The following is a 27,607-nucleotide window of genomic DNA, read 5'->3' on the forward strand; positions in this document are numbered from 1 at the left end:
ACCAGCAGATGTGTTGACCTGTAGATGTATTGACCTGTAGATGTATTGACCAGTAGATGTGTTGACCAGTAGATGTGTTGACCTGTAGATGTGTTGACCTGTAGATGTGTTGATGTGTTGACCTGTAGATGTGTTGACCAGTAGATGTGTAGACGTGTTGACCAGTAGATGTGTTGACCAGTAGATGTGTAGATGTGTTGACCTGTAGATGTGTTGACCAGCAGATGTGTTGACCTGTAGATGTGTTGACCTGTAGATGTGTAGACGTGTTGACCTGTAGATGTGTAGATGTGTTGACCTGTAGATGTGTAGATGTGTTGACCTGTAGATGTGTTGACCAGCAGATGTGTTGACCTGTAGATGTGTTGACCTGTAGATGTGTTGACCTGTAGATGTGTTGACCTGTAGATGTGTTGACCAGCAGATGTGTTGACCTGTAGATGTGTTGACCTGTAGATGTGTTGACCTGTAGATGTGTTGACCTGTAGATGTGTTGACCTGTAGATGTGTTGACCAGTAGATGTGTTGATGTGTTGACCTGTAGATGTGTTGACCAGCAGATGTGTTGACCTGTAGATGTGTTGACCTGTAGATGAATTGACCTGTAGATGTGTTGACCTGTAGATGTGTTGACCTGTAGATGTGTTGACCTGTAGATGTGTTGACCTGTAGATGTGTAGACGTGTTGACCTGTAGATGTGTAGATGTGTTGACCTGTAGATGTGTAGATGTGTTGACCTGTAGATGTGTTGACCAGCAGATGTGTTGACCTGTAGATGTGTTGACCTGTAGATGTGTTGACCTGTAGATGTGTTGACCTGTAGATGTGTTGACCAGCAGATGTGTTGACCTGTAGATGTGTTGACCTGTAGATGTGTTGACCTGTAGATGTGTTGACCTGTAGATGTGTTGACCTGTAGATGTGTTGACCAGTAGATGTGTTGATGTGTTGACCTGTAGATGTGTTGACCAGCAGATGTGTTGACCTGTAGATGTGTTGACCTGTAGATGAATTGACCTGTAGATGTGTTGACCTGTAGATGTGTTGACCTGTAGATGTGTTGACCTGTAGATGTGTTGACCTGTAGATGTGTTGACCTGTAGATGTGTTGACCTGTAGATGTGTTGACCTGTAGATGTATTGACCAGTAGATGTGTAGATGTGTTGACCTGTAGATGTGTTGACCAGCAGATGTGTTGACCTGTAGATGTGTTGACCTGTAGATGTGTAGACGTGTCGACCTGTAGACGTGTAGATGTGTTGACCTGTAGATGTGTAGATGTGTTGACCTGTAGATGTGTTGACCAGCAGATGTGTTGACCTGTAGATGTGTTGACCTGTAGATGTGTAGACGTGTTGACCAGTAGATGTGTTGACCAGTAGATGTGTTGACAAGTAGATGTGTTGACCTGTAGATGTGTTGACCTGTAGATGTGTTGACCTGTAGATGTGTTGACCTGTAGATGTGTTGACCTGTAGATGTGTAGACGTGTTGACCAGTAGACGTGTTGACCAGTAGATGTGTTGACCTGTAGATGTGTTGACCTGTAGATGTGTTGACCTGTAAATGTGTTGACCTGTAAATGTGTTGACCTGTAAATGTGTTGACCTGTAGATGTGTTGACCTGTAGATGTGTTGACCTGTAGATGTGTAGACGTGTTGACCAGTAGATGTGTTGACCAGTAGATGTGTTGACCTGTAGATGTGTTGACCTGTAGATGTGTTGACCTGTAGATGTGTTGACCTGTAAATGTGTTGACCTGTAAATGTGTTGACCTGTAGATGTATTGTCAAGTAGATGTGTTGACCTGTAGATGTGTAGATGTGTTGACCTGTAGATGTGTTGACCTGTAGATGTGTTGACCTGTAGATGTGTTGACCTGTAGATGTGTTGACCTGTAGATGTGTTGACCTGTAGATGTGTAGACGTGTTGACCAGTAGATGTGTTGACAAGTAGATGTGTTGACCTGTAGATGTGTTGACCTGTAGATGTATTGTCAAGTAGATGTGTTGACCTGTAGATGTGTAGATGTGTTGACCTGTAGATGTGTTGATGTGTTGACCTGTAGATGTGTTGACCTGTAGATGTGTTGACCTGTAGATGTGTTGACCTGTAGATGTGTAGATGTGTTAACCTGTAGATGCGTTGACCTGTAGATGTGTTGACCTGTAGATGTGTAGATGTGTTGACCTGTAGATGTGTTGACCAGCAGATGTGTTGACCTGTAGACGTGTTGACCTGTAGATGTGTTGACCTGTAGATGTGTTGACCTGTAGATGTGTTGACCAGTAGATGTGTTGACCAGTAGATGTGTTGACCTGTAGATGTATTGACCAGTAGATGTGTTGACCTGTAGATGTATTGACCTGTAGATGTATTGACCAGTAGATGTATTGACCAGTAGATGTATTGACCAGTAGATGTGTTGACCAGTAGATGTGTTGACCTGTAGATGTGTTGACCTGTAGATGTGTTGACCTGTAGATGTGTAGATGTGTTGACCTGTAGATGCGTTGACCTGTAGATGTGTTGACCTGTAGATGTGTAGATGTGTTGACCTGTAGATGTGTTGACCAGTAGATGTGTTGACCTGTAGATGTGTTGACCAGCAGATGTGTTGACATGTAGATGTGTTGACCTGTAGATGTGTTGATGTGTTGACCTGTAGATGTGTTGACCACTAGATGTGTTGACCTGTAGATGTGTTGATGTGTTGACCAGCAGATGTGTTGACCTGTAGATGTGTTGACCTGTAGATGTGTTGACCAGTAGATGTGTTGACCAGTAGATGTGTTGACCTGTAGATGTGTTGACCTGTAGATGTGTTGACCTGTAGATGTGTTGACCAGCAGATGTGTTGACCTGTAGATGTGTTGACCTGTAGATGTGTAGACGTGTTGACCTGTAGATGTGTAGATGTGTTGACCTGTAGATGTGTAGATGTGTTGACCTGTAGATGTGTTGACCAGCAGATGTGTTGACCTGTAGATGTGTAGATGTGTTGACCTGTAGATGTGTTGACCAGCAGATGTGTTGACCTGTAGATGTGTAGATGTGTTGACCTGTAGATGTGTTGACCAGTAGATGTGTTGATGTGTTGACCTGTAGATGTGTTGACCTGTAGATGTGTTGACCTGTAGATGTGTTGACCTGTAGATGTGTTGACCTGTAGATGTGTTGACCTGTAGATGTGTTGACCTGTAGATGTGTAGATGTGTTGACCTGTAGATGTGTTGACCAGTAGATGTGTTGATGTGTTGACCTGTAGATGTGTTGACCAGTAGATGTGTTGACCTGTAGATGTGTAGACATGTTGACCAGTAGATGTATTGACCAGTAGATGTGTTGACCAGTAGATGTGTTGACCTGTAGATGTGTTGACCTGTAGATGTGTTGATGTGTTGACCTGTAGATGTGTTGACCAGCAGATGTGTTGACCTGTAGATGTGTTGACCTGTAGATGTGTTGACCTGTAGATGTGTTGACCAGTAGATGTGTAGACGTGTTGACCAGTAGATGTGTTGACCAGTAGATGTGTAGATGTGTTGACCTGTAGATGTGTTGACCAGCAGATGTGTTGACCTGTAGATGTGTTGACCTGTAGATGTGTAGACGTGTTGACCTGTAGATGTGTAGATGTGTTGACCTGTAGATGTGTAGATGTGTTGACCTGTAGATGTGTTGACCAGCAGATGTGTTGACCTGTAGATGTGTTGACCTGTAGATGTGTTGACCTGTAGATGTGTTGACCTGTAGATGTGTTGACCAGCAGATGTGTTGACCTGTAGATGTGTTGACCTGTAGATGTGTTGACCTGTAGATGTGTTGACCTGTAGATGTGTTGACCTGTAGATGTGTTGACCAGTAGATGTGTTGATGTGTTGACCTGTAGATGTGTTGACCAGCAGATGTGTTGACCTGTAGATGTGTTGACCTGTAGATGTATTGACCTGTAGATGTGTTGACCTGTAGATGTGTTGACCTGTAGATGTGTTGACCTGTAGATGTGTTGACCTGTAGATGTGTTGACCTGTAGATGTGTTGACCTGTAGATGTGTTGACCTGTAGATGTATTGACCAGTAGATGTGTAGATGTGTTGACCTGTAGATGTGTTGACCAGCAGATGTGTTGACCTGTAGATGTGTTGACCTGTAGATGTGTAGACGTGTCGACCTGTAGACGTGTAGATGTGTTGACCTGTAGATGTGTAGATGTGTTGACCTGTAGATGTGTTGACCAGCAGATGTGTTGACCTGTAGATGTGTTGACCTGTAGATGTGTTGACAAGTAGATGTGTTGACCTGTAGATGTGTTGACCTGTAGATGTGTTGACCTGTAGATGTGTTGACCTGTAGATGTGTTGACCTGTAGATGTGTAGACGTGTTGACCAGTAGACGTGTTGACCAGTAGATGTGTTGACCTGTAGATGTGTTGACCTGTAGATGTGTTGACCTGTAAATGTGTTGACCTGTAAATGTGTTGACCTGTAAATGTGTTGACCTGTAGATGTGTTGACCTGTAGATGTGTTGACCTGTAGATGTGTAGACGTGTTGACCAGTAGATGTGTTGACCAGTAGATGTGTTGACCTGTAGATGTGTTGACCTGTAGATGTGTTGACCTGTAGATGTGTTGACCTGTAAATGTGTTGACCTGTAAATGTGTTGACCTGTAGATGTATTGTCAAGTAGATGTGTTGACCTGTAGATGTGTAGATGTGTTGACCTGTAGATGTGTTGACCTGTAGATGTGTTGACCTGTAGATGTGTAGATGTGTTGACCTGTAGATGTGTTGACCAGTAGATGTGTTGACCTGTAGATGTGTTGACCAGCAGATGTGTTGACATGTAGATGTGTTGACCTGTAGATGTGTTGATGTGTTGACCTGTAGATGTGTTGACCACTAGATGTGTTGACCTGTAGATGTGTTGATGTGTTGACCAGCAGATGTGTTGACCTGTAGATGTGTTGACCTGTAGATGTGTTGACCAGTAGATGTGTTGACCAGTAGATGTGTTGACCTGTAGATGTGTTGACCTGTAGATGTGTTGACCTGTAGATGTGTTGACCAGCAGATGTGTTGACCTGTAGATGTGTTGACCTGTAGATGTGTAGACGTGTTGACCTGTAGATGTGTAGATGTGTTGACCTGTAGATGTGTAGATGTGTTGACCTGTAGATGTGTTGACCAGCAGATGTGTTGACCTGTAGATGTGTAGATGTGTTGACCTGTAGATGTGTTGACCAGCAGATGTGTTGACCTGTAGATGTGTAGATGTGTTGACCTGTAGATGTGTTGACCAGTAGATGTGTTGATGTGTTGACCTGTAGATGTGTTGACCTGTAGATGTGTTGACCTGTAGATGTGTTGACCTGTAGATGTGTTGACCTGTAGATGTGTTGACCTGTAGATGTGTAGATGTGTTGACCTGTAGATGTGTTGACCAGTAGATGTGTTGATGTGTTGACCTGTAGATGTGTTGACCAGTAGATGTGTTGACCTGTAGATGTGTAGACATGTTGACCAGTAGATGTATTGACCAGTAGATGTGTTGACCAGTAGATGTGTTGACCTGTAGATGTGTTGACCTGTAGATGTGTTGATGTGTTGACCTGTAGATGTGTTGACCAGCAGATGTGTTGACCTGTAGATGTGTTGACCTGTAGATGTGTTGACCTGTAGATGTGTTGACCAGTAGATGTGTAGACGTGTTGACCAGTAGATGTGTTGACCAGTAGATGTGTAGATGTGTTGACCTGTAGATGTGTTGACCAGCAGATGTGTTGACCTGTAGATGTGTTGACCTGTAGATGTGTAGACGTGTTGACCTGTAGATGTGTAGATGTGTTGACCTGTAGATGTGTAGATGTGTTGACCTGTAGATGTGTTGACCAGCAGATGTGTTGACCTGTAGATGTGTTGACCTGTAGATGTGTTGACCTGTAGATGTGTTGACCTGTAGATGTGTTGACCAGCAGATGTGTTGACCTGTAGATGTGTTGACCTGTAGATGTGTTGACCTGTAGATGTGTTGACCTGTAGATGTGTTGACCTGTAGATGTGTTGACCAGTAGATGTGTTGATGTGTTGACCTGTAGATGTGTTGACCAGCAGATGTGTTGACCTGTAGATGTGTTGACCTGTAGATGTATTGACCTGTAGATGTGTTGACCTGTAGATGTGTTGACCTGTAGATGTGTTGACCTGTAGATGTGTTGACCTGTAGATGTGTTGACCTGTAGATGTGTTGACCTGTAGATGTGTTGACCTGTAGATGTATTGACCAGTAGATGTGTAGATGTGTTGACCTGTAGATGTGTTGACCAGCAGATGTGTTGACCTGTAGATGTGTTGACCTGTAGATGTGTAGACGTGTCGACCTGTAGACGTGTAGATGTGTTGACCTGTAGATGTGTAGATGTGTTGACCTGTAGATGTGTTGACCAGCAGATGTGTTGACCTGTAGATGTGTTGACCTGTAGATGTGTTGACAAGTAGATGTGTTGACCTGTAGATGTGTTGACCTGTAGATGTGTTGACCTGTAGATGTGTTGACCTGTAGATGTGTTGACCTGTAGATGTGTAGACGTGTTGACCAGTAGACGTGTTGACCAGTAGATGTGTTGACCTGTAGATGTGTTGACCTGTAGATGTGTTGACCTGTAAATGTGTTGACCTGTAAATGTGTTGACCTGTAAATGTGTTGACCTGTAGATGTGTTGACCTGTAGATGTGTTGACCTGTAGATGTGTAGACGTGTTGACCAGTAGATGTGTTGACCAGTAGATGTGTTGACCTGTAGATGTGTTGACCTGTAGATGTGTTGACCTGTAGATGTGTTGACCTGTAAATGTGTTGACCTGTAAATGTGTTGACCTGTAGATGTATTGTCAAGTAGATGTGTTGACCTGTAGATGTGTAGATGTGTTGACCTGTAGATGTGTTGACCTGTAGATGTGTTGACCTGTAGATGTGTTGACCTGTAGATGTGTTGACCTGTAGATGTGTTGACCTGTAGATGTGTAGACGTGTTGACCAGTAGATGTGTTGACAAGTAGATGTGTTGACCTGTAGATGTGTTGACCTGTAGATGTGTTGACCAGTAGATGTGTTGACTTGTAGATGTGTTGACCTGTAGATGTGTAGATGTGTTGACCTGTAGATGTGTTGACCTGTAGATGTGTTGACCTGTAGATGTGTTGACCTGTAGATGTGTTGACCTGTAGATGTATTGACCAGTAGATGTGTTGACCTGTAGATGTGTTGACCTGTAGATGTGTTGACCTGTAGATGTGTTGACCTGTAGATGTGTTGACCTGTAGATGTGTTGATCCCAATGCCTTCCAGGAGATGAGATGATGGGATCAGCACATCTGCTTGTGATGCCTACAAAAGTAGAGCAGCCACTTAATGCCATAAATATAGGACTTTTAATCTGACCACAGGTCTGGGGTTTGAGTGATGAGGATGATGCGTGCAGCGAGGCAGGCAGTGTGGACATGGAAACTTAGTCCAACTAATAATCTGTCGAACACAAATAATCTGTCAATCAAATATTGATTATAAGATGTCAAAGGCCAAGGACCTAAAGACATTGATCCCTCCATTGATTGTTGACCAGTAGCTTCTCCTGCTCTCAGGCAGATGTGGGGGTCAAGGCTGAATTTATGTTGAATGTTTGGTTAGAAACTTGTATATTTATGTTGAATGTTTGGTTAGAAACTTGTATATTTATGTTGAATGTTTGGTTAGAAACTTGTATATTTATGTTGAATGTTTGGTTAGAAACTTGTATATTTATGTTGAATGTTTGGTTAGAAACTTGTATATTTATGTTGAATGTTTGGTTAGAAACTTGTATATTTATGTTGAATGTTTGGTTAGAAACTTGTATATTTATGTTGAATGTTTGGTTAGAAACTTGTATATTTATGTTGAATGTTTGGTTAGAAGCTTCTATTTGATGAACCTGTAGTAGTTTATTTCTTTTTATTGGCTCTTAAAATAAAATAGAAAATGTGCCATCAAGTCAACCTTTTATAATTAAAACATGTCATTAAAAGTCTTCAAAATGTATGTACTGAGTGAATGTCATTAAAAGTCATCAAAATGTGTGTACTGAATGAATGTCATTAAAAGTCATCAAAATGTGTGTACTGAATGAATGTCATTTAAAGTCATCAAAATGTGTGTACTGAATGAATGTCAATGTGTGTACTGAATGAATGTCATTTAAAGTCATCAAAATGTGTGTACTGAATGAATGTCATTTTGCAACCACTGAGATTAACCTTAACCCTAGGTGATCTTTACAGCTGGATTATTTCCCCTTGTGTTTTTTGGATATAGTGTAGTCTGAGTAGCCTTTAAGATTAAATGTGCTGCTTAGATTGAAATACAACTGGTAGAAATAATTCTTACATTTTCCTTTTTTAAATGACCAATACTTGACTTGTAAAGTTTGATTTTCTTATGTTAAATGTATTTCAAAGCTTAATTAAAGTTCTGATTTTTGTTTTAATAATTTTGTAGATGTAAAATGTGTACCTTTTTATGTGTATCTTCTTGTTAGTTGGTTGATTCAAACATTATGTACAAGCTGATTGGTTGATTCAAACATTATGTACAAGCTGATTGGTTGATTCAAACATTATGTACAAGCAGATTGGTTGATTCAAACATTATGTACAAGCTGATTGGTGGATTTGCTGTCACTTGTTTCACCATTCCACTTTTAGCAAGGCTCAAGTAACTATCAACCCTAGGCAATCAACAGTAGGCAATCAACAGAAGACTATCAACAGTAGACTATGAACCCTAGGCAATCAACACTAGGTTATCAACCCTAGGCTATCAACACTAGACTATTTCAACTTGAAATGTTTAACATGTGTTTAGTGTTTTGATGTGTTTAATGTTGATTTGTTTAAGATGTGTTTAAAATTAACTGTTGCTTGGATACACGTTCATGAAGTCATTGAGCTGAGATAGCAAGCTGTTGTATTTTTTGGACAGCACTTGAATTACTTAGCACACATGTATCAAGGACAGCCCTGTCAGACACTTGAATTCCACACATCATCTATCACTGCTCTCTGTTTTCATCTGTGTGAAAATCTAGTGCTTGACCCAAGCCAACCTAGCCCAACTAAAGTGGGCTCTGTTCTCTGTTTTCAATGGCTAGAATAAAAAATTGTTAAGCTGCTTCTCTGTGTGATACTTTGTTTCAAAGTGCCGTAAGGGGGGTGGTGTGTGGGTGTAGGTGGTTATTTAGTCAGACACTGGTATAACACAAACCCCTTGATATGTTACTTGCCACTTTCCACACATCTCTAACAGTAACCATAGCAACCACAAAACACCAAGGTGAGAGTTGTTTCTCAACTAACCTTGAATCTGTCAAATTCCAATATAAATTGTCATACAGCCAACTGACCATAGCATCTGTCATACAACCAACTGACCATAGCATCTGTCATACAACTACAACTGACCATAGCATCTGTCATACAACCAACTGACCATAGCATCTGTCATACAACCAACTGACTATAGTATCTGTCTTACAGCCAACTGACCATAGCATCTGTCATACAGCCAACTGACCATAGCATCTGTCATATAGCCAACTGACCATAGCATCTGTCATACAACCAACTGACCATAGCATGTCATACAGCCAACTGACCATAGCATCTGTCATACAGCCAACTGACCATAGCATCTGTCACACAACCAACTGACCATAGCATCTGTCATACAACCAATTGACCATAGCATCTGTCATACAACCAACTGACCATAGCATCTGTCATACAGCCAACTGTCTCACCATAGCATCTGTCACACAACCAACTGACCATAGCATCTGTCATACAACCAACTGACCATAGCATCTGTCATACAACCAACTGACCATAGCATCTGTCATACAACCAACTGACCATAGCATCTGTCATACAGCCAACTGACCATAGCATCTGTCATACAACCAACTGACCATAGCATCTGTCATACAGCCAACTGACCATAGCATCTGTCATACAACCAACTGACCATAGCATCTGTCATACAACCAACTGACCATAGCATCTGTCATACAGCCAACTGTCTCACCATAGCATCTGTCATACAACCAACTGACCATAGCATCTGTCATATAACCAACTGACCATAACATCTGTCACACAACCAACTGACCATAGCATCTGTCATACAGCCAACTGACCATATCATCTGTCATACAACCAACTGACCATAGCATCTGTCATACAACCAACTGACCATAGCATCTGTCATACAGCCAACTGACCATAGCATCTGTCATACAGCCAACTGACCATAGCATCTGTCATACAACCAACTGACCATAGCATCTGTCATACAGCCAACCAGTGGCGGAACTAGAAAAAAAGCCCCCCTCCCCATCTGCAGAACTGTTTTGGGCCCCTTTCTCTCTCTCTCTCTATATATATATATGTGTGTGTGTGTGTGTGGAAAACAAGGGTCGCTCTAAATTTTTTTTTATTTACTCGAGTTCTTATGGACATGTTTATTTTTCATCTGGTACACGAATAAATCAGAGGTTTTCAACCACCCAATCTGGCTCAATTCAGTTTTCCAAGTGAGAAGCACGGACTCTCTAAATCTAGTACAACACACCAAACTGACGCCAATTTTTATGAGCCTGTAATCAAAACATTACAAATCGTGTATTTTTAGACGTGCCCTGTTTAACAGAAGTTTAATCAAAATTAAATGTGAAGAATGTCGGCAGTTCATTTCTTGGATCTTAGTTGTTGGGGCGCGGCTTTGTCCACACTACCAACAACACACTAAGGCATGCTGTAAGTCCCTGGGCAGCGGCCCAGATGTCTGGGGAGTCACGGGGCTCTTCGGAGCTACCGGTTACATTATGCACGGGTGATGGGTGCAACCCCTAGTTAGATTTAGTTATCCCTAGTATTGTGTGAACTTGTAACCAACTGTGGGGGCCAAACTGCTCATACGTGATGCGCTCTGGATGACACTGCCGCCAGTGGATTCAAGTAGTAACCCTATCCCCCTATCCCCATATGCTGTGGATCCCAGATGCAAAGATAGCCACCGAGGATCTCAGGGCGCTAAATCAGAATTCCGTGTAGTGTTGCCACTCTAATATGTAAACAAATGTTAGACCTATGACTGAAACCTTTGCGAGGCTGTACTCAACATCTTAACAAGATCAATCATTATTTATCAGATCGTGGTATAGTGACTGTAAAATAAAGATAATCGTACCGCAGCTACAGTAATATTTTACAAACCAAATATCAAGGCAAAAATGCACTAAAATTAGATTCAAATTAAAAAAAAAAAATATTAATTAAGGTCGTCTGTGAGCCCCATAAACGGCCAGGGACTCACAGCACTGCTGGGTCTGGCGGCACTGTCTTAGTTCCGCCCCTGCAGCCAACTGTCTGACCACACTATCCATGACATACATAACGATGTACGATCCGGTCCAAAATGAAACATCTTTGATCAAGAAAACATTCGAGAGATATTTAGCCAAATTGACTTGTGTCGATAACATTACACTTGAAATGATACAAGAGGAATATACAAAAATGTAATGTAGGTAATCTAAAATGTCAAACCTGTGTAGCTCTCTAGAGTTAGTAAATATTAAAGTGCGTTATAGTACGGTTATAGGCCTAGTCATTATTATTTGACCTAGTCTACATCTTTGTTTTAGTAGACTAGCTTGAACCACTTCCGCTTTCAGTAGATCTAGATAAAGAATCTAGATTTAGAATCCTAGTTAGTACTATCTAGTCTAGATCTAGACTAGTCGGTAGACAAAAATTTCATCTAGATCTAGAGCAGTTATTCCCAAACTTTGTCTCTAGTGGCGACCCCCTTTTATAAAACATAAGTGACCAGCGACCCCCTTAGATTTAGAATAATTAAGTCGAAATTAGTAAGCACTAAAAGTTAAAAAAGATTATTCTAAGAATATTCTTGATAACCGGACGATGAGTGAAATTACACTACTAGCCACTAGGGCTATTATTAGGGAGTATTATTAAATTATTATTACTAATTAATCAGCCTCAAAATTCACAGTTGAGATTGTGTTAACGCCAATCTCATGTCATTCTCAACATTTAATTTATTTGTTTTGTTTTTAATTGAAGAAGTGTTGAAAATCCACACTCATAAAGATAAGTATTAAGTTGAATAAGTAATTAAGTATGCAGACACAAAAGGAACTAAAGCTCAAAAGGCAATCAATTTCACGTTTCGGTACGAATGGTGCATACTATAACAAGATTGTGTGAGCAGGTTTTCATTTAACAAGGTACGTGCAGCGGAATTGTTCCGCAAGTCCAAGAATTCATCTTGTAATTCATGGCAAATGCTGGTAATATCAAGGGAGCAGAGAATGGGGATTGTGCCAATGTCATTTCTTATTTTTCAAGAGATTCAAGACGGCCATAATCCTCTTTCAAAATTTTTTGTACCATATTTTTACAAAATAGAAACTCTTCTTTCATATCAATATCATCTGAATTAATATATATCACAGACAAGCAACTGGGAACACGAACTCGCATCTTTTGATTCATCAACTTGAAAAGCCAACAATGGTGAAAACTTGATTTAATTCAATATTTGTTTTTTACATCTACGGACATGTCTGCTATAAGCCGCCGAATAGTATTATTAGACAGAGTTATTTGTTGCATCTACTGCCCTGGAATCCCCAAGAATTATTTCACCATCTTCAATATGCAGGGTTTGAAGAGATTTCCTTCTATTGTGTGAGAGGTTTTTTGCTTCGCAATTAATAATGAGACTTCATATGATGCTTGCACTAATGCTGTGTTTCCTTGACGAAAACTTCGTGTTCGATTAAGTCTCTGACGTTTGCAACTACCTTCATGCCGACGAAAGAACTCCATATCTTTTTGGTGTGTTCCGAACGGCTTGTCTCAAAATGTCGTTTTAGTTTTGAAGGTTTCATAAAGTCGTGACTTAGAACAACTTTGCAAAGTTCACATTGTTTCTTCTCTATTCCATCTCCAGTAACGTTAGTTAAGCAGAATTTCAGATATTATAAATATTTGGGTTTTTTTTTCAATACTATTGTTTAGTCTACCAGTTGGCGACCCCCCAGAAAACCTTTTGCAACCCCAGTTTGGGAACCCATGATCTAGAGAATACCACAGATACAAGAAAATACACAATGTGTGTTGTAAATTTTATCTTTAATGATTTAATAAATAGCTGGATTAATGCATTTTATACAGAACATGACATTTGATTTTTCGCCACCCTTCTCATTCTGGAATCTTATTCTTAGATCTTGATATCTAGATTCTAGTGGCCATTCTTAGATCTTGATATCTAGATTCTAGTGGCCATTCTTAGATCTTGATATCTAGATTCTAGTGGCCAGAAAAAAACAAGTCTAGATCTAGAACTAGAACCAACTTGATCTAATTGTCAGAAAGTTTGATTTACGATTGATCAAATTTTTGTTTGATAAATTAAAAATAAAAATGTCAAAATGTTAATAGCTTAATAAGACATTAAGAGTGTTTATATTTAAAAAATGATTACATACATATATGAAATTCATTCTAGTAGGAGTAGAGTCTAGTACTTGTAAGATAACGGTACTTGGTAGTGTACTTAAAATCTTTCTAGTTTTTAAGTGAATAGAACAACTTGACGACATACACACTGTGACTTAAAGAGTTTTATTCAAGATCTAATGCAAGACAAAAAGTGCTTTGTAGTCATTTATCCAAGACAAAAAGTGCTTTGTAGTCATTTATCCAAGACAAAAAGTGCTTTGTAGTCATTTATCCAAGACAAAAAGTGCTTTGTACTCATTTATCCAAGACAAAAAGTGCTTTGTACTCATTTATCCAAGACAAAAAGTGCTTTGTAGTCATTTATCCAAGACAAAAAGTGCTTTGTACTCATTTATCCAAGACAAAAAGTGCTTTGTACTCATTTATCCAAGACAAAAAGTGCTTTGTAGTCATTTATCCAAGACAAAAAAAACTCTAAAAACTAAATGTTTGCTTTGAGTATTTTAAAAAAAATTTCTGTCGCATACAAATAAATGAAACTAAAATACATATATGAAACAGGTTAAAACCTGCATGCTAAAATAAAATAATGAACACAAATGCTAGAGCTCAAGATAAAAATCTGTGTGCATGTGTCAAAATCAGTGTGTGCTTGTGTTAAACACAATAAAACTTTAATAATGATTTGTTAAAAAATGTATTAGTAACATCAGGTCATATTTGTTGATTTAGTTAAAAATGTGAGCTCTTAGTAGTTTAGGCTGACTTTTATGCCACCTAAATAAAACAATTGGATGAAAATTTGATTGCAAAATGAACATTAAATGATAAAAGACACCCTTATGCTCAAGGTGTCTGTTGTGGTTGTGGTATATATAAAACCAATATAGGATCTAGTACAAATCATGTCATAAAAACACATATATATATAGGCTAGATAAATGTCATTGATAAATCTATCAATAATGTATTTGTAAATTTAAAGAAATGTCAAAATCAGTCTCAAAACCATCACTATAATCTTAGATATAATCTTTTTACAAACTATCAAAGGCATCACAAAACTAATTTTAAAAATGTAGCCACAAATAAAAACTTGACATAAATGAAAATGGATAAAGCACATTCAGCAGATTTTTAAATGATTCAGGTTTTTATCATAACAGACGTCATTGTAGTCAACTTTGGTAGTTTACTAACAAACGAGATGGTTGTCTAGTGGTCTATGCTAAGTTTGGTGGTCTAGTGGTCTATGCTAAGTTTGGTGGTCTATGCTAAGTTTGGTGGTCATTTCTCTGAGATGAATACAATTTTCCAGGACAGCTGACAGGTAAAGTCTCTCTAATAAATTAAGCCTCAAAATAAATGAGTATAAGAAGCAGGTATTTTGACCATATTATTTAGGTCTACTGTCTACAAACTACTTTCAAATGTCATTCATTCATGCGTGTCAAACAAAAATAAAACCAGGTTAAAAGGATTATGCACCATGGAGTGAAATGATCAACAGATTAAAACAGCTCTACAGTCAAAAGAAAACTTTCTAACACGTGTCAAAAGTTTTGGGATACTCTGACCCCTTGTTGCTTGACATTCATGCACATTGAGCAAAATGTTTTTCTTTGATCCAACAGCATAGACCTCGAACATTCACATTGGAATACTGTCAAGTAGGTTTAACAAACAACAGACAAGCTGGCCTACACACACATTATCCACAGTTGCATTTGCTTTCATTTATTTATGTAACAGTTTCCTTTAGTTGAGAAAATGTATGTTGCTCTTGATTTTAAGGTAAATTTAAAATCAAGAGCAACATACATTTTCTTAAGTTAAAATCAAGAAATCTACAACTTATCTGTTTGGCCTGTGCCAGACTTGACCCTGGCTAGATACGGGTGGAGTAGAGTCAGTTGAAAATGAAAAAATTGAGTTTGTGAAAAAAAAAACTGCTGGGTTTGATGGCTCACTGCTCTGAAGGCTGGGTTGGCTCACTGCATAGTCAGGTTGTCACGGCTCCAGAATGGTTGCACACACTAGGTGGACACATGAACATCTACAGCACAAGATCATAATCTACAGCACAAGATCATGATCTACAGCACAAGATCATGATCTGGAGCACAAGATCATGATCTACAGCACAAGATCATGATCTACAGCACAAGATCATGATCTGAGGGCTTCAGCGCTGGTGAATGAGAAGTGCTTGAAGACATTCTGGTTCATGGTCTGCAGCAGAGCGGGGTCAGTCGGGGTCAGCTCGGCCTTCTCAGACGTGAAGTCAGAGTCAAAGTTGGAGCTGTCACTTGCATTTTTCTGTCAGGACAGTCAGATAGTTCAAGGTCACATACAAAACTCATGGGCATACATACATGACATTTTTCAGAGATAGGTTTCAATGGAATGTTTTATGGCATGTTTCAATGGAATGTTTTATGGCATGTTTCTATGGAATGTTTTATGGCATGTTTCAATGGAATGTTTTATGGCATGTTTCAATGGCATGTTTCAATGGCATGTTTTATGGCATGTTTCAATGGAATGTTTTATGGCATGTTTCTATGGCATGTTTTATGGCATGTTTTAATGGAATGTTTTATGGTATGTTTTATGGCATGTTTCTATGGCATGTTTCAATGGAATGTTTTATGGCATGTTTCTATGGAATGTTTTATGGCATGTTTCTATGGAATGTTTTATGGCATGTTTTATGGCATGTTTCTATGGAATGTTTTATGGCATGTTTTATGGCATGTTTTATGGCATGTTTCTATGGCATGTTTTATGGCATGTTTCTATGGAATGTTTTATGGCATGTTTCTATGGAATGTTTTATGGCATGTTTCTATGGAATGTTTTATGGCATGTTTCAATGGAATGTTTTATGGCATGTTTTATGGCATGTTTCAATGGAATGTTTTATGGCATGTTTCTATGGAATGTTTTATGGCATGTTTTATGGCATGTTTCAATGGAATGTTTTATGGCATGTTTTATGGCATGTTTCAATGGAATGTTTTATGGCATGTTTCAATGGAATGTTTTATGGCATGTTTTATGGCATGTTTCTATGGAATGTTTTATGGCATGTTTCTATGGAATGTTTTATGGCATGTTTCTATGGCATGTTTTATGGCATGTTTCAATGGAATGTTTTATGGCATGTTTTATGTCATGTTTCAATGGAATGTTTTATGGCATGTTTCAATGGAATGTTTTATGGCATGTTTCAATGGAATGTTTTATGGCATGTTTCAATGGAATGTTTTATGGCATGACTTTATGGCATGTTTTATGGCATGTTTCTATGGAATGTTTTATGGCATGTTTTATGGCATGTTTCTATGGAATGTTTTATGGCATGTTTTATGGCATGTTTTATGGCATGTTTCAATGGAATGTTTTATGGCATGTTTCTATGGAATGTTTTATGGCATGTTTCAATGGAATGTTTTATGGCATGTTTTATGGCATGTTTTATGGCATGTTTTATGGCATGTTTCAATGGAATGTTTTATGGCATGTTTCTATGGAATGTTTTATGGCATGTTTCAATTGAATGTTTTATGGCATGTTTCTATGGAATGTTTTATGGCATGTTTCTATGGAATGTTTTATGGCATGTTTTATGGCATGTTTCAATGGAATGTTTTATGGCATGTTTCAATGGAATGTTTTATGGCATGTTTCAATGGAATGTTTTATGGCATGTTTCAATGGAATGTTTTATGGCATGTTTCAATGGAATGTTTTATGGCATGTTTTATGGCATGTTTCAATGGAATGTTTTATGGAATGTTTTATGGCATGTTTTAATGGAATGTTTTATGGCATGTTTCAATGGAATGTTTTATGGCAGGTTTCAATGGAATGTTTTATGGCATGTTTTATGGCATGTTTCAATGGAATGTTTCAATGGAATGTTTTATGGCAGGTTTCAATGGAATGTTTTATGGCATGTTTTATGGCATGTTTCAATGGAATGTTTTATGGCATGTTTCTATGGAATGTTTTATGGCATGTTTCAATGGAATGTTTTATGGCATGTTTTAATGGCATGTTTCAATGGAATGTTTTATGGCATGTTTCAATGGAATGTTTTATGGCATGTTTTATGGCATGTTTCAATGGAATGTTTTATGGCATGTTTTATGGCATGTTTCTATGGAATGTTTTATGGCATGTTTTATGGCATGTTTCTATGGAATGTTTTATGGCATGTTTTATGGCATGTTTCAATGGAATGTTTTATGGCATGTTTCTATGGAATGTTTTATGGCATGTTTCAATGGAATGTTTTATGGCATGTTTCTATGGAATGTTTTATGGCATGTTTCAATGGAATGTTTTATGGCATGTTTTATGGCATGTTTCTATGGAATGTTTTATGGCATGTTTCAATGGAATGTTTTATGGCATGTTTCAATGGAATGTTTTATGGCATGTTTCAATGGAATGTTTCATGGCATGTTTCAATGGAATGTTTTATGGCATGTTTTATGGCATGTTTTATGGAATGTTTTATGGCATGTTTTAATGGAATGTTTTATGGCATGTTTTATGGCATGTTTCAATGGAATGTTTTATGGAATGTTTTATGGCATGTTTCAATGGAATGTTTTATGGCATGTTTCAATGGAATGTTTTATGGCAGGTTTCAATGGAATGTTTTATGGCATGTTTCAATGGAATGTTTTATGGAATGTTTTATGGCATGTTTCAATGGAATGTTTTATGGCATGTTTCAATGGAATGTTTTATGGCATGTTTTATGGCATGTTTCTATGGAATGTTTTATGGCATGTTTCAATGGAATGTTTTATGGCATGTTTCAATGGAATGTTTTATGGAATGTTTTATGGCATGTTTTATGGCATGTTTTATGGCATGTTTCAATGGAATGTTTTATGGCATGTTTCAATGGAATGTTTTATGGCATGTTTCAATGGAATGTTTTATGGCATGTTTTATGGAATGTTTCAATGGAATGTTTTATGGCATGTTTTATGGCATGTTTCAATGGAATGTTTTATTGCATGTTTCAATGGACTGTTTTATGGCATGTTTCAATGGAATGTTTTATGGCATGTTTTATGGCATGTTTCAATGGAATGTTTTATGGCATGTTTTATGGCATGTTTCAATGGAATGTTTTATGGCATGTTTCAATGGACTGTTTTATGGCATGTTTCAATGGAATGTTTTATGGCATGTTTCAATGGAATGTTTTATGGCATGTTTCTAATCCAAGAAGAACTTACAATTTTAGGCTTGAATGGTGGGGGGATTTGTCTTGTTTCAAGTTTCTCCCAGTCAATGTTGCGGAAAAACGGGTGAGAGTTGATTGGTCCAGCGGGACATGTGGGCATGCCGAGCCGGTCAGGTGGGTTCCTCTCAAACAGCTGATGGCAAAAGTTTGTTTATGGTCAACATCAGGTCAACATTAGGTCAACATCAGGTCAACATCAGGTCAACACACTTGGGAAAGTTCACTAACACATCATGGTGACATTTAACCACTGACTAACTAGACTAATAGTGACATTTCATGGTGACATTTAACAGATGCCTTAATAGACTCATCATGGTGACATTTAACAGATGACTTACTAGACTGATGGTGACATTTAACAGATGACTTACTAGACTCATCATGGTGACATTTAACAGATGACTTACTAGACTCATGGTGACATTTAACAGATGACTTACTAGACTCATCATGGTGACATTTAACAGATGACTTACTAGACTCATCATGGTGACATTTAACAGATGACTTACTAGACTCATCATGGTGACATTTAACAGATGACTTACTAGACTCATCATGGTGACATTTAGCAGATGACTTACTAGACTCATCATGGTGACATTTAACAGATGACTTACTAGACTCATCATGGTGACATTTAACAGATGACTTACTAGACTCATCATGGTGACATTTAACAGATGACTTACTAGACTCATCATGGTGACATTTAACAGATGACTTACTAGACTCATCATGGTGACAGCCTCCTTGGCGGTGGCATGAGGATATCTGGGCGTGTCGTGGAGGATGGAGTGGAACAGATCGTCCTCATCGTCGCCGTGGAAAGGTGACTGACCAATCAACATCTCGTACAACAAAACACCAAATGACCACCAGTCCACAGAGGCGTTGTATTTGGCACCTTTTAAAATCTGTAGACAAATCACCAACAGATTTATGTTGAGTTCAATAAGCACGGGTTAACTTTGGGGCTATGTAGCCTGATAGCTACAAGTTACCTCTGGGGCTATGTAGTCTGGGGTCCCACAAAAAGTTGAAGCACGATTTTCTCCAAAAATTTTCTCTTTGCACATGCCAAAGTCAGCAATCTTGATGTGACCATCTTTGTCCAGCATCACATTATCCAGCTTCAGATCTCTGTAAACATGAACCTACTTGTAAACATGAACCTACTTGTAAACATGAACCTACCTGTAAACATGAACCTACCTGTAAACATGAACCTACTTGTAAACATGAACCTACATGTAAACATGAACCTACTTGTAAGCATGAACCTACTTGTAAACATGAACCTACTTGTAAACATGAACCTACATGTAAATATGAACCTACTTGTAAACATGAACCTACATGTAAACATGAACCTACTTGTAAATATGAACCTACCTGTAAATATGAACCTACCTGTAAATATGTACCTGTAAATATGAACCTACTTGTAAATATAAACCTACTTGTAAACATGAACCTACCTGTAAACATGAACCTACTTGTAAATATGAACCTACCTGTAAATATGAACCTACCTGTAAATATGTACCTGTAAATATGAACCTACTTGTAAATATGAACCTACTTGTAAACATGAACCTACCTGTAAACATGAACCTACTTGTAAATATGAACCTACTTGTAAACATGAACCTACTTGTAAACATGAACCTACTTGTAAATATGAACCTACCTGTAAACATGAACCTACCTGTAAACATGAACCTACTTGTAAACATGAACCTACCTGTAACTGTAAACATGAACCTACTTGTAAACATGAACCTACTTGTAAATATGAACCTACTTGTAAACATGAACCTACCTGTAAACATGAACCTACCTGTAACTGTAAACATGAACCTACCTGTAAACATGAACCTACCTGTAAACATGAACCTACTTGTAAATATGAACCTACTTGTAAATATGAACCTACTTGTAAATATGAACCTACTTGTATACATGAACCTACATGTAAACATGAACCTACCTGTAAACATGAACCTACCTGTAAATGATTCCATTTTTGTGTAGAAACTGAAGTCCACAGACTATCTCAGCTGCATAAAATCTGAGGAAATAAAAAAAATCTGAGGAAATTTTTAAAAAATCTGAGGAAAGGTTTTAAAATCTTGTGAGCCACAGAATTACCTGATGACTTTTTATGACATAATAACCCCTTGAATGGTAAAGTCATCCCATTTACGTGGTAAAGTAACCCCCTTAAATGGTATAGTGACCCTCTTTCATGATCCATAGCATGTATCAACATGTTATTTGCCATTTGGCCTGTTGTCTGCCCCCTGTTGTCTGCCCCCTGTTGTCTGCCCCCTGTTGTCTGCCCCCTGTTCTCTGCCCCCTGTTCTCTGCCCCCTGTTGTCTGCCCCCTGTTGTCTGCCCCCTGTTGTCTGCCCCCTGTTGTCTGCCCCCTGTTGTCTGCCCCCTGTTGTCTGCACCCTGTTCTCTGCCCCCTGTTCTCTGCCCCCTGTTCTCTGCCCCCTGTTGGCTGCCTCCTGTTGTCTGCCCCCTGTTCTCTGCCCCCTGTTCTCTGCCCCCTGTTGGCTGCCCCCTGTTGTCTGCCCCCTGTTGTCTGCCTCCTGTTGTCTGCCCCCTGTTCTCTGCCCCCTGTTCTCTGCCCCCTGTTGTCTGCCCCCTGTTGTCTGCCCCCCTGTTGTCTGCCCCCTGTTGTCTGCCCCCTGTTGTCTGCCCCCTGTTGGCTAGCCTTACTTCCTGCTTTTCTGTCTGGATCTGCCCCCATAGCCTTTGTCCATCCAAGAACAAACTACAGTACAGCAGTTGTTTGAGTTAGGAGTTATCTCTCCTTGATGGTGCTGAACCTGGGACTTACAAATGTAGGGTTGCTGATCCAGCTCTGCGACTCATCTAGCTGGGGTTTGAACCTGGGACTTACAAATGTACTTTTTGCCGGAGTAAAAAATGACTCACTGAGCTCGGGAGAAATCAAACTTTCCTGAGACTTGGATGTGGAACATCAGGTCACCTCCATTCAGGTACTCCATGACAAAAAACAGGTGGCTCTGTGGGGGGATAGGCACGCATAGACATAGATACATGGCATGGACATATAGATACATAGACATAGATACATGGACATATAGAAAAATAGACATAGATACATGGACATATTGGAAACATGGACATATAGAAACATAGATACATGGATATATAGATACATGGATATATAGAAAAATAGACATAGATACATGGATATATAGAAACATAGATACATGGACATATAAAAAAATAGACATAGAATATAGATACATGGATATATAGAAACAGATACATGGACATATCGAAAAATAGACATAGATACATGGATATATAGAAACATGGACATATAGACATAGATACATGTACATATAGAAAAATAGACAGATACATGGACATAGATACATGGTCACAGTGAAAAAATCATATAGGCACATGATCAAATGGATAACATGGACAACAATAATCTAGACACATGTCCTGCTCTATATATGTCAACAATAATCTAGACACATATATATGTCTTGCTGATTGTATCCTGCTGTATGTCCTATATGTTACCTTGCTCTGAAAAGTGCTGTGCAGGTGGGTGAGGAAAGGATGTTTGCAGCCAATGGCCAGCACCCGCTTCTCTATCATAGTGCACTCCACGTCATCGTCCTCCAGGACCACGTCCTTACGCAGGGCCTTGATGGCGAAGTAGGTCCCGCTCTCTTTCAGCTCAGCCAGGATCACCTGATCAAACACAGATCATGGGCAAATCAGGAATCTAAACACGGCCAGTAAAACCCACCTACAGATGGCCAGTAAAACTCACCTACAGATGGCCAGTAAAACCCACCTACAGATGGCCAGTAAAACCCACCTACAGATGGCCAGTAAAACCCACCTACAGATGGCCAGTAAAACCCACCTACAGATGGCCAGTAAAACTCACCTACAGATGGCCAGTAAAACCCACCTACAGATGGCCAGTAAAACCCACCTACAGATGGCCAGTAAAACCCACCTACAGATGGCCAGTAAAACCCACCTACAGATGGCCAGTAAAACCCACCTACAGATGGCCAGTAAAACCCACCTACAGATGGCCAGTAAAACCCACCTACAGATGGCCAGTAAAACCCACCTACAGATGGCCAGTAAAACCCACCTACAGATGGCCAGTAAAACCCACCTACACATGGCCAGTAAAACCCACCTACAGATGGCCACAAAAACCCACCTACAGATGGCCAGTAAAACCCACCTACAGATGGCCAGTAAAAACCACCTACAGATGGCCAGTAAAAACCACCTACACATGGCCAGTAAAACCCATAAAACAGATGGCCAGTAAAACCCACCTACACATGGCCAGTAAAACCCATAAAACAGATGGCCACAAAAACCCACCTACAGATGGCCACAAAAACCCACCTACACATGGCCAGTAAAACCCATAAAACAGATGGCCAGTAAAACCCACCTACACATGGCCAGTAAAACCCACCTACAGATGGCCAGTAAAACCCACCTACACATGGCCAGTAAAACCCACCTACAGATGGCCAGTAAAACCCACCTACAGATGGCCAGTAAAACCCACCTACACATGGCCAGTAAAACCCACCTACAGATGGCCAGTAAAACCCACCTACACATGGCCAGTAAAACCCACCTACAGATGGCCAGTAAAACCCACCTACAGATGGCCAGTAAAACCCACCTACAGATGGCCACTAAAACCCACCTACAGATGGCCAGTAAAACCCACCTACAGATGGCCAGTAAAACCCACCTACACATGGCCAGTAAAACCCACCTACACATGGCCAGTAAAACCCCCCTACACATGGCCAGTAAAACCCACCTACACATGGCCAGTAAAACCCATAAAACAGATGGCCAGTCAAACCCACCTACAGATGGCCAGTAAAACCCATAAAACAGATGGCCAGTAAAACCCACCTACAGATGGCCAGTAAAACCCACCTACAGATGGCCAGTAAAACCCACCTACACATGGCCAGTAAAACCCATAAAACAGATGGCCAGTAAAACCCACCTACACATGGCCAGTAAAACCCATAAAACAGATGGCCAGTAAAACCCACCTACAGATGGCCACAAAAACCCACCTACACATGGCCAGTAAAACCCACCTACAGATGGCCAGTAAAACCCCCCTACACATGGCCAGTAAAACCCACCTACAGATGGCCAGTAAAACCCACCTACAGATGGCCAGTAAAACCCACCTACAGATGGCCAGTAAAACCCACCTACACATGGCCAGTAAAACCCACCTACAGATGGCCAGTAAAACCCCCCTACACATGGCCAGTAAAACCCACCTACACATGGCCAGTAAAACCCATAAAACAGATGGCCAGTAAAACCCACCTACACATGGCCAGTAAAACCCATAAAACAGATGGCCAGTAAAACCCACCTACAGATGGCCAGTAAAACCCCCCTACACATGGCCAGTAAAACCCACCTACAGATGGCCAGTAAAACCCACCTACAGATGGCCAGTAAAACCCACCTACAGATGGCCAGTAAAACCCACCTACAGATGGCCAGTAAAACCCACCTACACATGGCCAGTAAAACCCCCCTACACATGGCCAGTAAAACCCACCTTGCCAAAGCTGCCTTTGCCTAGCACCTTGAGAAAGTTGAATTCCTCGGCCTTGAACTTCCTGAGCTGTACAGCTGGCGCCACCAGACTGCTGGGAACCTCGTCTGTGTCCCATACGGTGTGGTAGGAGTCGTTGTCGCTGTCCTCATCTTCTTCCCCGGGGGTCAGCAGTGACGTCTGTGGGGGGGGGGGGGTCAGTAGTTTAATCAGTCAGTCATGTGTAGAGTTTTATATTTGGGTCTTACATAACTTAAACAGGTGACAGGTACTTAGACTGCCTGTATCAGGTACTTACACTGCCTGTGACAGGCGATTGATGCATCTTCTTCTTGTCAGGTGTGGTGGTCACCCTGACCTGTTGCAGGGCCTCTGCCAGCAGTTTCTGGTTGATGCCGCACAGGTTGGGCATGTACATCTTACACTTCTTGTGGCAGTTGATGCCGCACACTGGGGGAGAGTCGGGGAGGGGGGGGGGGGTCAATCGTCTGACTAAAACATCTGACATCTAAAACACCCATCTAACACTAAGATGTGATGTAAATATATGAATAAAACACCCATCTAACACTAAGATGTGATGTAAATATATGAATAAAACACCCATCTAACACTAAGATGTGATGTAAATATATGAATAAAACACCCATCTAACACTAAGATGTGATGTAAATATATGAATAAAACACCCATCTAACACTAAGATGTGATGTAAATATATGAATAAAACATCTAAAACACCAATCTAACACTAAGATGTGATGTAAATATATGAATAAAACATCTAAAACACCAATCTAACACTAAGATGTGATGTAAATATATGAATAAAACACCCATCTAACACTAAGATGTGATGTAAATCTATGAATAAAACACCCATCTAACACTAAGATGTGATGTAAATATATGAATAAAACACCCATCTAACACTAAGATGTGATGTAAATCTATGAATAAAACACCCATCTAACACTAAGATGTGATGTAAATATATGAATAAAACACCCATCTAACACTAAGATGTGATGTAAATATATGAATAAAACACCCATCTAACACTAAGATGTGATGTAAATATATGAATAAAACACTAATCTAACACTAAGATGTGATGTAAATATATGAATAAAACACCCATCTAACACTAAGATGTGATGTAAATATATGAATAAAACACCCATCTAACACTAAGATGTGATGTAAATCTATGAATAAAAACACCCATCTAACACTAAGATGTGATGTAAATATATGAATAAAACACCCATCTAACACTAAGATGTGATGTAAATATATGAATAAAACACCCATCTAACACTAAGATGTGATGTAAATATATGAATAAAACACCCATCTAACACTAAGATGTGATGTAAATATATGAATAAAACACCCATCTAACACTAAGATGTGATGTAAATATATGAATAAAACACCCATCTAACACTAAGATGTGATGTAAATATATGAATAAAACACCCATCTAACACTAAGATGTGATGTAAATATATGAATAAAACACCCATCTAACACTAAGATGTGATGTAAATATATGAATAAAACACCCATCTAACACTAAGATGTGATGTAAATATATGAATAAAACACCCATCTAACACTAAGATGTGATGTAAATATATGAATAAAACATCTAAAACACCAATCTAACACTAAGATGTGATGTAAATATATGAATAAAACATCTAAAACACCAATCTAACACTAAGATGTGATGTAAATATATGAATAAAACACCCATCTAACACTAAGATGTGATGTAAATATATGAATAAAACACTAATCTAACACTAAGATGTGATGTAAATATATGAATAAAACACCCATCTAACACTAAGATGTGATGTAAATATATGAATAAAACACCCATCTAACACTAAGATGTGATGTAAATATATGAATAAAACACCCATCTAAAACCAACATCTGACTAAAACATGTGACTAAAACATCCGACTAAAAACAAAGCAAGATGTGACTAAGATGTACCTTCACACTTGAGGCCCTGCCTAAAGAGCCCGAACAACATGGAGCCACAGTGGTCACAGAAGGTTGGAGACATGTAGTTGTTGATGCGGAAACGGTGTGGTACGTTGATGTTGAACCTCTCAGTCAACAGCTGCCACACAGATGAGAGGAATGGTTGGGAGACATGACACCACACACTGCCAGCCACACCAGCCACACCACCAGCCACACCACACACCACCAGCCACACCACCACCAGCCACACCGCCAGCCACACAACACACCACAAGCCACACCACCAGCCACACCACCAGCCACACCAAACCCCACCAGCCACACCACACACCACCAGCCACACCACCAGCCACACCACACACCACCAGCCACACCACCAGCCACACCACAAACCACCAGCCACACCAAACACCACCAGCCACACCACACACCACCAGCCACACCGCCAGCCACACCACACACCACCAGCCACACCAAACCCCACCAGCCACACCACACACCACCAGCCACACCACCAGCCACACCACAAACCACCAGCCACACCAAACACCACCAGCCACACCACAAACCACCAGCCACACCAAACACCACCAGCCACACCACACACCACCAGCCACATTACTAGCCACACCACACACCACCACCAGTGACACCACACCACACCACACACCACCAGCGACACCACACCACACCACCAGCCACACCACCACCAGCCACACCACACCACCAGCCACACCACCACCAGCCACACCACACACCACCAGCCACACCACCAGCCACACCACTAGCCACACCACACATCACCACCAGCGACACCACACCACACACCACCACCAGCGACACCACACCACACCACACACCACCAGCGACACCACACCACACCACCAGTCACACCACCAGCCACACCACACACCACCAGCGACACCACCAGCCACACCACCAGCCACACCACACCATCACCACCAGCCACACAACACACCACCAGCCACACCACACACCACTTGCCACACCACACCACACACCAACAGCGACACCACAACAAACACCACCAGCCACACCACACACCACCAGCCACACCACCAGCCACACCACACACCA

At 40.1% G+C, this 27,607-nt stretch overlaps 2 protein-coding genes across 8 annotated transcripts in view; one reads left to right on the plus strand and one right to left on the minus strand.

The window, feature by feature from the left end:
* Positions 1–9,210, plus strand: part of LOC131937253 (ubiquitin-like modifier-activating enzyme ATG7) — a 38,625-nt gene extending 29,415 nt beyond the window's left edge. For 2 of the 3 annotated variants that reach the window (XM_059294531.1, XM_059294532.1), the window contains one exon: positions 7,452–9,210. In XM_059294531.1, the coding sequence (XP_059150514.1) occupies positions 7,452–7,517 (66 nt within the window). In that variant the 3' untranslated portion in view covers positions 7,518–9,210. Of the gene's footprint in view, positions 1–7,431 lie in introns of all 3 variants that reach the window. The other variant, XM_059294534.1, reaches the window with a different exon arrangement.
* Positions 9,211–13,224: 4,014 nt separating this feature from the next.
* The window catches only part of LOC131937231 (protein kinase C delta type), a 42,561-nt gene continuing 28,178 nt past the window's right edge, over positions 13,225–27,607 (minus strand). For all 5 annotated transcript variants that reach the window (XM_059294494.1, XM_059294493.1, XM_059294491.1 and 2 more), the window contains 10 exons: positions 26,516–26,645; positions 24,804–24,955; positions 24,509–24,685; positions 22,444–22,617; positions 21,817–21,908; positions 20,879–20,941; positions 19,872–20,010; positions 19,596–19,784; positions 18,857–18,997; positions 13,225–15,911 (listed from right to left, as the gene is read on the minus strand). In XM_059294494.1, coding sequence (XP_059150477.1) covers positions 15,762–15,911; positions 18,857–18,997; positions 19,596–19,784; positions 19,872–20,010; positions 20,879–20,941; positions 21,817–21,908; positions 22,444–22,617; positions 24,509–24,685; positions 24,804–24,955; positions 26,516–26,645 — 1,407 coding nt within the window. In that variant the 3' untranslated portion in view covers positions 13,225–15,761. The remainder of the gene's footprint in view (positions 15,912–18,856; positions 18,998–19,595; positions 19,785–19,871; positions 20,011–20,878; positions 20,942–21,816; positions 21,909–22,443; positions 22,618–24,508; positions 24,686–24,803; positions 24,956–26,515; positions 26,646–27,607) is intronic.

This window comes from Physella acuta, unplaced genomic scaffold, assembly GCF_028476545.2.
Source record: "Physella acuta isolate Inbredline_101_S28 unplaced genomic scaffold, ASM2847654v3 ptg000204l, whole genome shotgun sequence".
Taxonomy (NCBI): Eukaryota; Metazoa; Mollusca; class Gastropoda; family Physidae; genus Physella; species Physella acuta.